At 44.9% G+C, this 13,577-nt stretch overlaps 1 protein-coding gene across 2 annotated transcripts in view; it reads right to left on the reverse strand.

The window, feature by feature from the left end:
• The window catches only part of AKAP13 (A-kinase anchoring protein 13), a 95,132-nt gene extending 86,897 nt beyond the window's left edge, over positions 1-8,235 (reverse strand). The window contains exons 1-2 of one of the 2 annotated variants that reach the window (XM_066196716.1): positions 8,104-8,235; positions 4,359-4,420 (exon numbers count right to left, since the gene is read on the reverse strand). In XM_066196716.1, the coding sequence (XP_066052813.1) occupies positions 4,359-4,409 (51 nt within the window). In that variant the 5' untranslated portion in view covers positions 4,410-4,420; positions 8,104-8,235. Of the gene's footprint in view, positions 1-4,358; positions 4,421-5,136; positions 5,165-8,103 lie in introns of those variants that run through there. The other variant, XM_066196714.1, reaches the window with a different exon arrangement.
• Positions 8,236-13,577: the final 5,342 nt, after the last annotated feature.

The following is a 13,577-nucleotide window of genomic DNA, read 5'->3' on the forward strand; positions in this document are numbered from 1 at the left end:
ACCCATGCAAATGGAGAAAACAGACTTCAGTGCACACAGACAACCTAAATTTTGTCAGGTCCTCAGGGTGAGCAGTGTGTTAAAATAGTTAATTCCTAAGAATTGGAGCCTGGAGAAATATAACAACCCCGTCTTGGGTCCTGTGGCACCAGCAACAGGAGATGGGTGACACTGTACACCTTGGCCAGAATTTTATCCATTTATCTGATGACTCCAACGAAGAGAAACATGAGAGATTACAGTTGGGGAGAAGAAAAAATCTCTGCCTACTGTCCATCCCAACACTCATCTCAGTGCCATGTGGGTCTCTACTCTCTCCCATAAGCTCTTTTCCATCCCATTCTTCCCTCCATCTCCTGCAGTCTTGCTGTCCCAGTCCCCTTCCTTTGCTCACCCTGCCAGTCTCTGGCCGAGCAGCTCCTTTGCTCTTCTCCCTTTTCAGCAAAGCACAAACCTGGGGGCCTACTAACCAAAACCAATGGGCAACAACAGACCTGAGCCTCTGTCCTGACAGCACCATCTCTCTTATCTGTAACAACTCCCAGGGAAGGAGGTTTCCTGGCCTGCCTAGGTGGTCTTGCAACAGTTTTATGATGGTAACAGGATGTTTTCACAACATCCAGCCTAAATCATCCTGGCAAATTAACAAATCAGTAAATTAAACTGCCATGGAAATCTGGGACTTTAATAACCACTATTACATGTTGGCAGACTGCTGGATTGCACAATGGTTTTCTTTTAGCTGCACCGAATAAATTTAGTTCTTTCAATCTCTTCTCACGTTTCTTAATCTCTTCTCATTGTTTCCTTCTGGACACTTTCCAATCTGCCTGCATCTTCCTCTGAGCAGGGCACCCCAAACTGGATTTGATGGCACTGATGATGGCTCCACAGTGCCACGCACGAGTCAGTCACCTCCCGCACCTTACAGAGGACACTCCTTCAAATATAACTCAAAACAAGATTTGTCTCTCTTGCAAGAGCTCTTGCTGTTGTTTCATTTGTAATCCACTACAAATCCTCAGTCTTATTTCAGCCTGTCCCTCTCCAGCTTAAACCCGATTTGGTAAAAGTGCATTTTGCTTTCTCCTTTGCACTGTCTGCTTTTATCTTGATGTGCTCTCCAATTTCTTAAGGTCACTCTGAACCCTGACCCTGTTCTCTCAAGTGCCTGACCTGATATCATCTGTTATAAACATACCTTCATCTTCCAAATCATGACTGTAAATATTGCAAGTTTACCCCCAGAAAGTGACCTTGCTGATACATTAATTGTTACTGCACTACTTGGATCAGTGGAGGGATGAAAGTGCAAGAGTTTTCTAAGCTTCATTCCCTGCAACTTCTGAAAACACAGGCATTAAATACTGATTCCTCTGATAAAGGTAGGAGGCATTCAATTCAAGAGGATCTAACTAATACAATTAATAAAAGCAATGGGAAGGGTATTTCCCAGTGAACTCTGTTCCTGAGGTCAGCCAGCTACAATTTCTCAGTCACAGGCTCAGACAACCCAAGCTGTCAGATGAACCCAGCTGCACAACCTTATCCATCCTGCCACGTGAAGACAAAGATTCAGCAAATAATGAATCACAATCAGCTCCTGGGATCAGCACAAGAGAAGCCGATCAGGGTACAGTTCATTTGAAACTGCTGCTTTACTTTTATGATGCAGGAGCCACAGGCTCCATTTTAACTTATTATCACAGCATGCAGAAGCCAAACTAAATTTCTCATCAGAGTAAAAAATTATTCCATTTAAAAAATGCTAAAGTCTCATTTTAATAGATAACATCAAGTGATTGTCCCAGCTCTATTCAGGATTCCCTAACTAAACAGGAAGTCAAGGGCCAGGAGAGTCTCCATCAGGATAAGCACCCACTGCCCACCATGCAAAGAGCCTGGTTACTGAGTTTTACACAACAGATACAACCTCTGAGAAAAGAGTCTGGAAATTTAAGAAGCAGATAATTCAAAAACTCATTTTAATTGGAAAAAAAATTTTTTTCACTGTTTTCTTTTCAGTGCTTATAACCCTACAGACCATAATTTTCCTAAACATTTTTTAACAGCAGCTTTTCCATGACATAAACAAGAGTCTTCTGAAACGACTACAGGAGAAAGAGTGAGATCTCACATATGTAACACTGGCATCACACATCCAGCTAATTCTAAAAATTCTTCAAATTTTTTCATTCTTCAGAACCCACCTTAGGAAAGCTTTCCACCGTCCCTCTCCAGAGTAGCCAAGCTCCTGTCCTTCAGCCTGACTGAACTATACAAGAAATTGCACTTTTTAAACTCCAATACTGGTTTTTTTTAGTAACCTGCGTTGATGAAAAGCAGTGTGCGAATTTCTCACCCACAAAACACGGGCGAACAATAATTCCCAAGATCCAAAACTGCCGACAGCACCACTGAGGCTGCAAAATACCTGCAGCTCCTCACCAGGGGCAAGCAGCAACACTTCTATTTGCAGCAAGAAAACCACCTTTACTAACCACAAAATGGCTCTCTAATGAGAAGCCAATGAGCACCTGGAAAGACTCCTGGCTACAGAAAGAGGCAGCACTAAATAAAGCAGAGTCAGGACGTGGCAGGAGAGGCACAAAGCGCGATGCCTTTCACCGGCTGGCTCTGACCGAGCCCACACGTGTGAATTGAGCTCTATTTATAAGCCTTACACTCCTTTTTGGTTGGGTTTTTTTTTTTGCTATTTTTTTTAAATGACCTTAATATAGTGCAGTTGTTATTTTGTTTCTGTTGAACGTAGCAACAGGAAACCCTGTCAGTCCCGCAGCAAACTTTCCATTCCCCTGGCACTCCCATTCCTGCCTCGGAAAAGCCAGATTTCTAAAGAGGTGTTTGACAGGGTGGGAGGGAGAGGAAGAAGAGAAGAAAGCACACACAGAAAACCAAAAATGCCCATAAAACATGCAAAATGGAAGCCAAATTATTTTTTTTTTAATCTTAGTTTGAAAGTAAAAGGTTGTGTCCTAATTTTCATTTTCTAAAGCTTTCTTACTTCAATACCAGATTTGGAAGTATTGGTCAGGAAAATTGTCTTTAATAGAGAGGTTTTAGTTAAAAAAAACAAACAAACAAACAAACAAACCAACAACAACAACAAAACTCAACAGCATCTTTACGCTCACACATTCCAGTAATGAAAGACTTCCATATCAGACAGCACAAATTTTAGCTTGGAAAATTATTTTCTCCAGTCCCTGGCTAACTCACCAAACAAACAGCTACAGAAATTAAGCCTTAACTTGTTAAAAACATAATAAACCTGATTTTATTACAAGCTTTGGCAAGACTCTTCTGCTGCTCAAAGAGCTTTACTGCACGATGAGCAAAGATTTTTGGAACTCCACCCTTCAGTGTAAACTCATCCTCTTTTAACAGCTTCATAATGGTAGGGAAAGACACAAACCCAGCTGCTCAAAGGCAACATGCTCCAACACAAGGCTTCCATCAATTTACCATTTACAAAACACTTTTTCAGGAATATGAAACCACACATAAAATACAGGAGCAAATACAAATCCAGCTAGGACAGGTAAGACCAAAAAAACCCCACAGCTATTGAGAAAGCAGAATTTGTATTAGTGGTGGTTTAAATTAAAATTATGTTCATGTACAGCTAAAAATTATGTTCATATACACCTTTTTTTATCACGGACAGTGATTACAGGACACAGTCCTTAAATACGGCAAAGAACAAGTAATAGAATACAATACCAATGGATTCCTGATTCACGGCATGATTGTTTTATATTGTTTAGGTGACATGAGGAATAGGCACTTTCCTCCCACATTTGATCCCTATACATCCTCCTGTGATTCATTTTTCTTCTGGCTAAGGCATACACACCCCAGCCCATGCTGCCTTTAGACCTCAGAGTCTCTGCACACACCAACATCAAACACAGCCCTTCTGCCAAAAACTCCCTGGAAACACAAAGCATGAGAAGGGATGGAGCGAGTCTCCAGGACCACCCTGGCGGCAGCAGTATAGGGACCTTGAAGGTGCTGCTGGCCCCCACACAACATCACCAACCTCAAGTGCATTCCAGCACATGGCTTTTGTCAAATCATACAAAAATCCTGGTACAACCCTAAGGAACCTCTTGGCTCAATCTGTCACCGGCTGAGAAAACAGAAATGTGCCTTAATCCAGAGGTTGAAAACGCAAGGGTTAAAAAAGCCCAGGCTATTTTTAAAAGAACAAAGCAACGCCACTGGACATCGTTCAGGTTTGCAGAGGCTACAGAAAGGAAACCAGCAGAACACAGCAGTAGTGGCATTTCTTTATAAAGCACAGCTAAGGACAAGGTGACAACATCTGCACTCACCACTTCCTCCGTGGCATTCCTCTGAAAATCCACCTCGTCCTCAGTTTTCATTTCCAACCTCCCTGTGCAAACAGAAGGTCCACAAAGGTAATTTAAAAACAAACTTCTTTCAGTGCTACTTACATTTTTTGTTTACTCAAACCAGTCCCCCTCCCCCCCAAAAAAAGAAAAGAAAACCCAACCCCTATGGCCCTTCAACAAGTCCATTTGAACCCCTTCAAGTCCATTTGATTTCCAAATTTTTGTTTCTTGCTGACTTCACTGCTTCCTTGCTATTCATTTTAACAACTGTCATATCTGGGACTGAAAAAAACTGAAACAGCAGCAAGCATAGGGTGAAACTTCTGAAAACCTGTAGGTGAGGCCAAGCACATTTGCAGGTGTTTGTCCATGTATTTTCTTGGCTCCCATTCGTCTACATAAAGAACCAAACCTTTTGCTATTTTTTTCCTTACCATAACCCAAAGATAACACAAGAAACCAGTCTTGTCTGCCCTCAATAGGTATTTTAGGCATTGCAAAACAAAAAAAAAATCACAAACTGTAAAAATTAATTCAACCCACCTGCACTGCCTTACAGATAAGAGAATTACGTCCCCTGACTAGGAAAGCAAAACCTCTGCTGCTTGAGTTCACAAAATCCGAGCTGACCTCCCCCTTCTCCTCAATCTCGTGATGGTGTCACCACCACAGTTGTACAAATTTCATGTCCCAGCTGCTTCCTCTGCTCAGCCAAGTTTTCATTAGTCACCATTCCCCAGGGGTTCCCCCTGCTTACCTTTTTCTGGCATGAACTCAACATCGTAATTCCCCTTCAACCCTAAGCTAAGGACTCTCATGACACACAGAACACTTTCAGGGGAGTGAAGTGATTTGACCAAAGCCACCCAGATGGAGAGCGGCTGTGTCAGGGCTAAACCCCTCTCTAATCCCACTCCCACTCTCATTTCTACTAAAAACAAACACTGGAAGGATGACAACGCCTTCTTAAGGGCAACGTATGCCTGCAGCGAGTTTACCCGTACAGGGATTTAGCAAGAGGAGCCTCCCATCTTTATGGGGAAATCATCCTAACAATTGTCACTAATGGTCTTCCACTGGCTTTAATGTCTACCCTCGTTTTCTGGGACCATCTGGTTTTGCAATGATTTTGCCTTGATTGCATGAGTTTGTGGGCAGACTCAAAAATCAGGCGTATTACTACAAATTTCTGTAAGTTCCATCTGCTGGGAGATCTGCTCGGGGTCACAGCATGGTTGAGATCCTGATCCAAAGACAGAACAAGCAAGTAAGAAACATTTGGCGCACCAAGGATGGGAGAAGCAAGCTCACCCTGCTGGGTAAGAAATGGAGGATGAAGACATTTTGCCCTCAGGATGAAATTCAAGATAATTTTTTCATTCTGTCACTTCTTTCTAAATTTCCATTAAGAAATATCCCAAAGGAAAAGCACTATAAAGCTATCACAGAGGTCTCTGGGCATAAAGCCCCTTGTTGCACATGTGGCACCATTAGTGACATTTGTTACCTGCTCATCCCGTCACTCTAACAGGGGAAGGAAATTGTACCAAGAGTTTTTCCATAGGGAAAATGCCACTGATAACAATGAGGTGAAGACTCTTAAGGTGGTATTCTTCCATCAAGGAATATTTTCTTGAAATGGTAAGATCTACAGGAGATGTTTCTCCACAGAGAATAGCTAGGGAGCACTAATTACAGTATTTGTTATTTAGGATGGCAGACCCCAGCCGTACAATCCAACCTTGCTTGGTTGGGTTTCTGCCAAGACACTGCAACTTCTCTGAGGTGTTTTGTCAGCACGAATCCCTGGCATCTCTTCTCACCCAGCTTGGCTATGTCGTATGATTTCATAACCTAACTCCTTTCTTTTTAAATGAGTAGCATCTACCTCCCTGACTTGCAGATAATGTGCTTGCAGAACCCATTACTCAGCTCTAATGCAGCTCTGAGTCTAAAGCTAACAGTAGGAGGAGATGCCTCAGGAAAGCAGGATCTACCTTCATCAGCTTCCTTCAGGGCTGTGACCAGTCACTAGATACTGTCTGGATAAGGAAATTAGCCTTTTGAAGTCTTTGTTTTGGGGTTAGGCGGAAACAAAGCAGAGGCAATGAGATAAACAGGTGTATATTTGGGAGCAGCTTCACAATATAAATAAAAAAAAATTAAAGCCCTCAATGATCTGGAGTAATGGCAACAGCAATTATCAGCTGATTACATCGCTGATAAATTACCATGACAATAAGCCCCTCTGACGACACGAGTTTCTGAGAAATGGCCTTGTGACCTACACTTCCTTTGGGAAGGTTTTATTGTATTCCACCGAGAAAAGATGTGATTCATTCTGAGAACTGATGAGTCCAGCACGGATACAAAATCCTCTTTACAAATCCAGACTTCAGGGAAAATTCCCCAGAAGTGGCACAGCAGAGAAAAATTGAAGGCTGCCACTGAAGTCTTACAAAAAATGTGCCACCCAAGGCTAGACACCAACATGAAAAATGTACACAGCAATAATTATAAACAACAAATCAGTTCCGTTGAATTACTGCCATATCCAAGTTCTAGATGGTGCTCTATAGATCAGTTTCAGAAATATTCCAAATAGCAACCTTGGATTCATAGCAGTCACTTGCCTCTGCTTAAAGCAAAATTTTTATTTGGGCTTCCCAAACATTTTGATTCAAAATAATCCTAAAGTACTTCAAGAGAAAATACTACAACTGAAATTTTGTTTTGTGTGGCATCTCATTGCACATAAACAATTTCTGCTTAAGGACAGACTATTTATGATTATTACTCAGACCATTTTATTCTAAGACCTTTCAGCCCTAAATCCTTGTGTATTTTAAATCAGTAACAGGATCATCTCCTTTCGTCCTCCCCTTTCCATATCCTAATACAGAATGATGACTTAACATTACTTTCCTACTTTAGCTACTATCTTATTGGACTGCCTGGTCCCTTTTGCTTTTAAAACCTCACCTAGACAATGTCACGGCTCCAAGAATCCAACCTGGACTGTACAGATAGAGCTGGCAGAGCCAGAGGCTCCTAGGAAAAGAAGCCCAGCCAAGTATTGACTTACAGCCACTCCCACCTATTGAACTGTCAAACCAACACAGCATTAAAACAGGTTCCTTCTGAAAACAGCTTTCTAATCCACCTTTAGATCTACTTATTTACTAGTGATCTCTTGACTCATGTTTACATCTCTTGACAAACAAACACTCCAAAAATCCTGAACTCAACAAAAAATGGATTTGCTGGACCCTCCACTGACACCCCCTCCCCTCCAAGCCTTCCTCCTGCCCTCAATTATTCTTCCGTCACATATCAGAACAAACTCTCTACCATCACCCCATGCTGCACTTAGACTGAAGAGACAGCATCAGCATTAGAGCAGCGAAACAGCTTTATAACATCCCAACTTCATGATTTATATCATGGCAGATTTTCTTTTCATCATTTAAATGCTTTGTTTGTTTGTTTGTTCAGTGCTGGGAAAGCAAGAGGCACTGTATCATTTTCTCATAGCAAAGAAAAAATGGCAACTGAAAAAGTTCAGCTGCTTCTATTTAACAGCTGCCTGAACAGGTGGGATACCCAGATCAGATTAGCTCCATGCTTCAGTACCAAATTCACCTACCATTAAATCCCGGGCTGGAGCAACAAACCCATTTCTTTTCATTCAATGTACCCCCTTTCTCTCCCCTCCTGGAGTTACCTGATGCTTTCCATTAGCTCTTGCTGCATGGACCCGAGGCTTCTATGCTGTCCCCCATCACCACTCATGCATGGGGAATGCCAGTCCCACTTGCCAGCCCACAGGAGCCAGTCAATCTCAGCATCAGAGTTCCAGCACTGCTGAAATGCACTGGCAAACACCACCGGCTGCTCTGCCTGACAAAAAAGCTCCCGAAGGCCGGAAAAGGCAGTGGGGGTAGGGCTCACTGGCTGCTTTAAATGACCTAATGCTGCCAATTAGGAAGCAGCTTTGGGCAGTTTAGAGGGACACTGGCAGCTGGCTCAAGTCGACAAGCAAAGAAAATTAGGAGAGCCTTGCTGTATGCACTGACTCCATATTAGCAAAAACAAAGGGGAAAAGTGAAGGAGTAGCACCAAGGAAATAAACCCTCAAGCCCACATGAAAGCTTATAACTTGAAGATAAAGTAATCCAAATAGCTCCCTCCCATTCATTTCTTCTCCAGCAAGGATTTATGTGCTAGAAATTCTTCTGTACAAATTCATAGATGATGTTCTGTTCTTACCTCCAGTGCCAGACAAGCAACATGCATTTGAATTGGAAAGTTTTATATGTAACTACAAATTTTTTGTTTCTCAGAATTTTGTTTCTCAAACACTTCCCCCCTCCAAGACGAGCCTCCAGCTTTTAATTCTTTTCCTTTGTTGATGACATGACAGAGACACACAAAGAAAAGGCTAAAAAGTAGGCAACCAATTGATTTTTCCTACCTGTAACAGGCTCAGCTCCTTGTACTGCCAGGCTGACATTCTTCTTCTTTGTTGAGGAACTTAAATCCGTTTGTCCATTAAGGCTGGCTCCAGCACCCACTGCAGTCTGGGGCTCAAGCCCCACTTTTTCTGCAGCAGGTACTTCATGGGAACAAGGTGTCTGTGCTGCAAAAACCACTGCATCAAAACTTGTTACCATTTTAGCAACTTTATCCGGAGAAGAGGCATCATTAGCCGATACCAAACTCTTCACTCCCACGTTTTCCAGTGACTCAACAGCCTGTAAGCGGCAGGAACACGGCGAGAAGGGCACCGCAGGTACAGCTGGGCTTTGCTTTCCATGGGGCTCAGCCAAGCCCTCCCCCTGAGCCACTGTCACAGCAGGAGCAGCGTCACTGTCACCAGCAGGACAGACGGTGTCGGTGCTGGAGTCACTGTCACACGTGGGCTCCTCTGCGATGGGCTGCAGCGCAGCCCGGGGCAGCACGCTCTCCGTGTCCTCCTGCTCCTCTGGATATGCTGCTACAGGGGTTATTGTCACTGGCCTTGGCACCTCCTTACCCTCACAGCCATTGCTTGGGGCCCCCACCTCTGAGCCATCCTTTAACTCGGGGGGGCTGCTGTGGGGGGAGATTCGCTGCAGGGTTTGAGTGGGGTCTTGCTCTTGGTTCAGCCCAGCATTTGGACAAGGGTCACTCTCTGCACCCAGTGACTCATCTGCTGAGGCAGGTCCATGCATGGTGCCTTCTGCTGCAACCTCCGTTCCAGTCTTGCAATCTTCTTTGGGTTGGTCTGTTGCTTTCAGCCCAGCATCCACATTGCTGCTGCCCACCACAGGCCCCCCCAGACTGCAGGCAGAGGGTTTCACAACAGCAGCAAGAAGTTCCTCCGACAAAATCTGCTCACTGCCATTCACATGAGCCTCCTGCTCAGGCTCGGCATTGCCTCCTTCAACTTGCTGTGAGTGGCCCTGCTCCGGGGAGCCCTTGTCCCCAGCATGGTCCCCAGGCCAGGCAGCAGCTAGTCCACCATGCTCCCCACCATGCTGCCAGGCAAGCTCTGCCGGGCCTGTCCTGGCCGCCACCGCTTCCTGGTTTTGTTTAGATTCCTCATTATGAGTTGCAGAGGGTGTGCCTATGAAATCATCCTCGGCACAGTCTGCGCCCTTGGCACACGGAGCTGATCCAGGGTCATTACCTTGCAGAGCTGCCTCCTGCCCGGGAGGTGCCACTGCAGCATCTCCCTCCTGACTCACGGCCGGCCCCTCTCCTCTGGGTAGGGGAGAGGGCGATTCCACCTTGCTGCTCCTCCCCTCCTGCTCTGAAGCGCTTTCTGCTTTCTCTGCTCCAGCCTGGGAAGGCTCTTTCTCTGCCAGGCCCGTGCTCAGATCCTCTGGAGGGAGCAATGCATGCTCACGTTCCTCACGTTCTCTCGGCTGAGCAGTGTCTGGTTTGAAGCTGTTGCCCATTTCTCCTTTAATGCCAGTTTGAGTAGCAGAAGGGTGACAGGCAGCAAATTCCTGACCGCCGCCTGCAGAATCTTTGCTTCCTCCATCTCTGCAGCTGCTGGTATCAGTTCCTGCTGGCCCCTTTTCACTGCTCTCCATGGCTTCAGCCCCATGGTCAGCGATCTCACTACTCTCCTGGCAATGTGCAGGTTCTCCACCACTTTCATTAGGTCCACCATCATCCCTGTTTTCAGGTTCAGCATCCGGGCCATCAGCTTCCACACTGCCTTCCAGTGAGGGCAAGCTGGATTTTCCATCTGCGCAGCCTGCTTCCACCTGCCCTTGCTGCTCCCCACTCTCACTGCTGCCACAGACTTCCAAACCAGGAGCAGGTTTTGATGCACATGCAGGAACCTTCACCCCATTCACTGCTGGCAGTGCTTCCCCAATGCTGGCAGTGACCTCCAGCCTCCCTGTGACACTGGTGTCACCCTGGCTTTCCATGAAGTCACCATTTACCTGAGCAGTGCACGAGTCCACATCAGTCTCTTTGTTACTGCCAGTCTTGCAAAGGTCAGCAGGGACATTGTCAATGTCACCATCTGCATCTGCTCCGTCCCAGGCCTGTACCACTCCCACATTTGCATCCTCCCCATCTGAACACTCAGTGCCATTGAAACCACTGAGTAAGGGCTGAGCAGCGCTGGATGACGCCTCCTTAGCTGGGTATTTCTCTTGCAGGTTTGCAGTCCTCTCAGCAGGCTCTGCCAGCCCATCCTCTGTCTGCCGCTGGCCCTTGGCCCTCTCAGGTGCCCCGGCACAGTTCCTGCACTCGGTCTGGCCCATGGCCACATCCAGGCCCTCCGAGGAAGCTGGGGCCTCACCTGCAGCTGCAGGCACGGCAGTGGCACTGTCAGCAAACTCCTCAGCACTCTGCACTTCCCCGTGGGCACTGTCTGTACTGCCCACACTAGCTTGGTCCAGAACAACTCCAGCTGATGTCATTCCAGCTTCTGCATTTGTATTTCCAGAGGGTGGAAGATTTACTGCACCATTTACACTCTCACACAGGCTCACAGTGCAGTCCTCATCAGATATAGTACCAGAGCCCTTTGCAGATCTTAGCCCCGCCTCTCCTTCCTTTTTACACAATATCTCTGTTTTTTTATTTTCACAGAAGCTCGCGGGACTGTTTGTACCCCCCAGGCTAACCATGTCTTTTGGTGCATCATTAAAAGCTCTCAGACTGCTGCTGTTGCATTTCTCCTCCTGCTGGGTTTGGTCTGAGAGCTGCCCAATGTCCAGGTGAAGCATATCAGATGGATTTTCCCGCCTTTCTTCTCTTGCCATTTCTTCTGGGCTCTGAGAGGTAGTGGTCAGGTGACCCTCTGGCTCTGCTCCTTCAGCACAGCTGTCTCCAGAATCTCCCAGTACAGGTTCTGTCTGCTGCCTTAAACTCTGTAACAAGACACAAAGGGGAAAAAAAGAACAAAAAAACAACACCACTTTATTTTGTCATTCAGTTACTCAAGACTTGTACCTACCTAATCCTACTCCACATGAATCCTATTCCTGGTGCCATCCAGGAGAGAGCTACAAATGCAACGCAGTGGATTTTACGTGTTGGTTTTACTAAGAGGAGGTAATATTGAAACTAAAAGAATGACAGAAACATTGGTTGAAAAGACCATATAAAGGTCATTTAGTTCAACCACCTGCCTGAAACTGGCCTACTGCCACTGCAGCATCAGGTCAACCATGACTAAATCTTGCCAAACCTCCAATTTAGTATCCACAGCCTCTCTGGGCAATCTGTTCCCATGCCACACCACCCTGCCATGAAGAGTTTTCCCTAAAGCCAGCCTGAACACCCCGAAGCTGAAATTTGTCCCTCTACCCCCCTGCTACACCATCTGCTACAACTGAAAAGAACTGTAATTTTGGTAACTGCTTTTTGAGAAGCTGTACTCTCAGTTCTTGAGTGCATGTAAATTCAAGACCAGTAAAGAGCGGAATTCAGTCTACCAAATAATGCAAATATATACCAGCCTAGTCCCAAAGGACTTCAAGCAAGTGCTCCTTAAGAGCAGCTTCACATCCTGAAAGTGCTGGCAAATGCACTCCCCAGCTCCTGCCAGCATTTCTCCATTTTCTTTCTGTGGATGGAAATGCTACTTCAGACATGGGCATTGGCTGGCAGTGTACAAACACACCAACTGTTTCCTGCTTCCAGGACTGAACTAATAATTTAATTTATTCCTGAGAAATGCAGCATAATTAAATATCTGAAATTTATTTCCTAATGAAATAAAAAATTCAAAATTACAACATATTATTGAAATTAATACATGCATTATCATGGAACAGGAGGATCATAATCAATTCCTCTCTAATCTGCATTTTCCTTCCAGAGCACCTGCTTTGTCAATCTTTTATAATTTGATACAATTAAACCTTTTCTTTAAAAGAACTGTTTCAATATTTCCTTTAATATTCTCTGTTTTGTAGAAGAGAATGTATCAATGTTCACATCTTAGAAATTGTGGTTTATTAAACTACTGAGCAATCCCAGTCCCTTCCTGTATGTTCAACAGAGCTCCCCACAGATTTGCAACACAAGCTTTCCAAGGTCACACTGGTTTCTCACTAAGTGCCTGAGACTTTCCACATATATAAAAAACTCTAATGAACTATGTAAAATCTGAGCTTTTCTTGCATTTATTTGTTAAAGGATTCAAAAAAAACCATGCATACTCGAAGTCTAACTTGAACAGCTCCCTGCAAATTTTGTTTAAGTTTTTAGTTCTCAGAGAAATAGAAATTGACACCAAAACTGTCAGCTTAAACACCCTGATAATTAAAGCAGCCACTATGTTAACTGATGCATCACGGGGAACTTCTGGGTATTGCATATACTAGTAGTGGCTAAAATCACCACTGCTTGCTACCTTGAGGATATTGCATTTACTTGTCTTTCCACACTCTGACATTTGCAAACACTGAGCAGCGCCACAGACTCACTGAGTCACAGACCACTAAATGTACTTCTGGTGTTTGCCATGAATCTCCCTGTTATTCCAAATAACCCTGCTGCCCAGCTCCCATACGTGCTGTCAGCAATGCCTCCATGATTTTGAGGCATTCCAAGACAGGTTAGCACTGGAGGCAGCAGCATGGCACCTCCATCCCTTGTGTAGCATCAGGGATGGCACATGTGACTCAGTGTGCAGTGGTACCCACAGGCTGCAGATATTTTTTGCAAGGCCAAACAGTGTGC

Source organism: Chamaea fasciata, unplaced genomic scaffold, assembly GCF_029207755.1.
Source record: "Chamaea fasciata isolate MVZ Bird 193981 ecotype frontalis unplaced genomic scaffold, bChaFas1.0.hap1 SCAF_14, whole genome shotgun sequence".
NCBI classification, from domain to species: domain Eukaryota; kingdom Metazoa; phylum Chordata; class Aves; order Passeriformes; family Sylviidae; genus Chamaea; species Chamaea fasciata.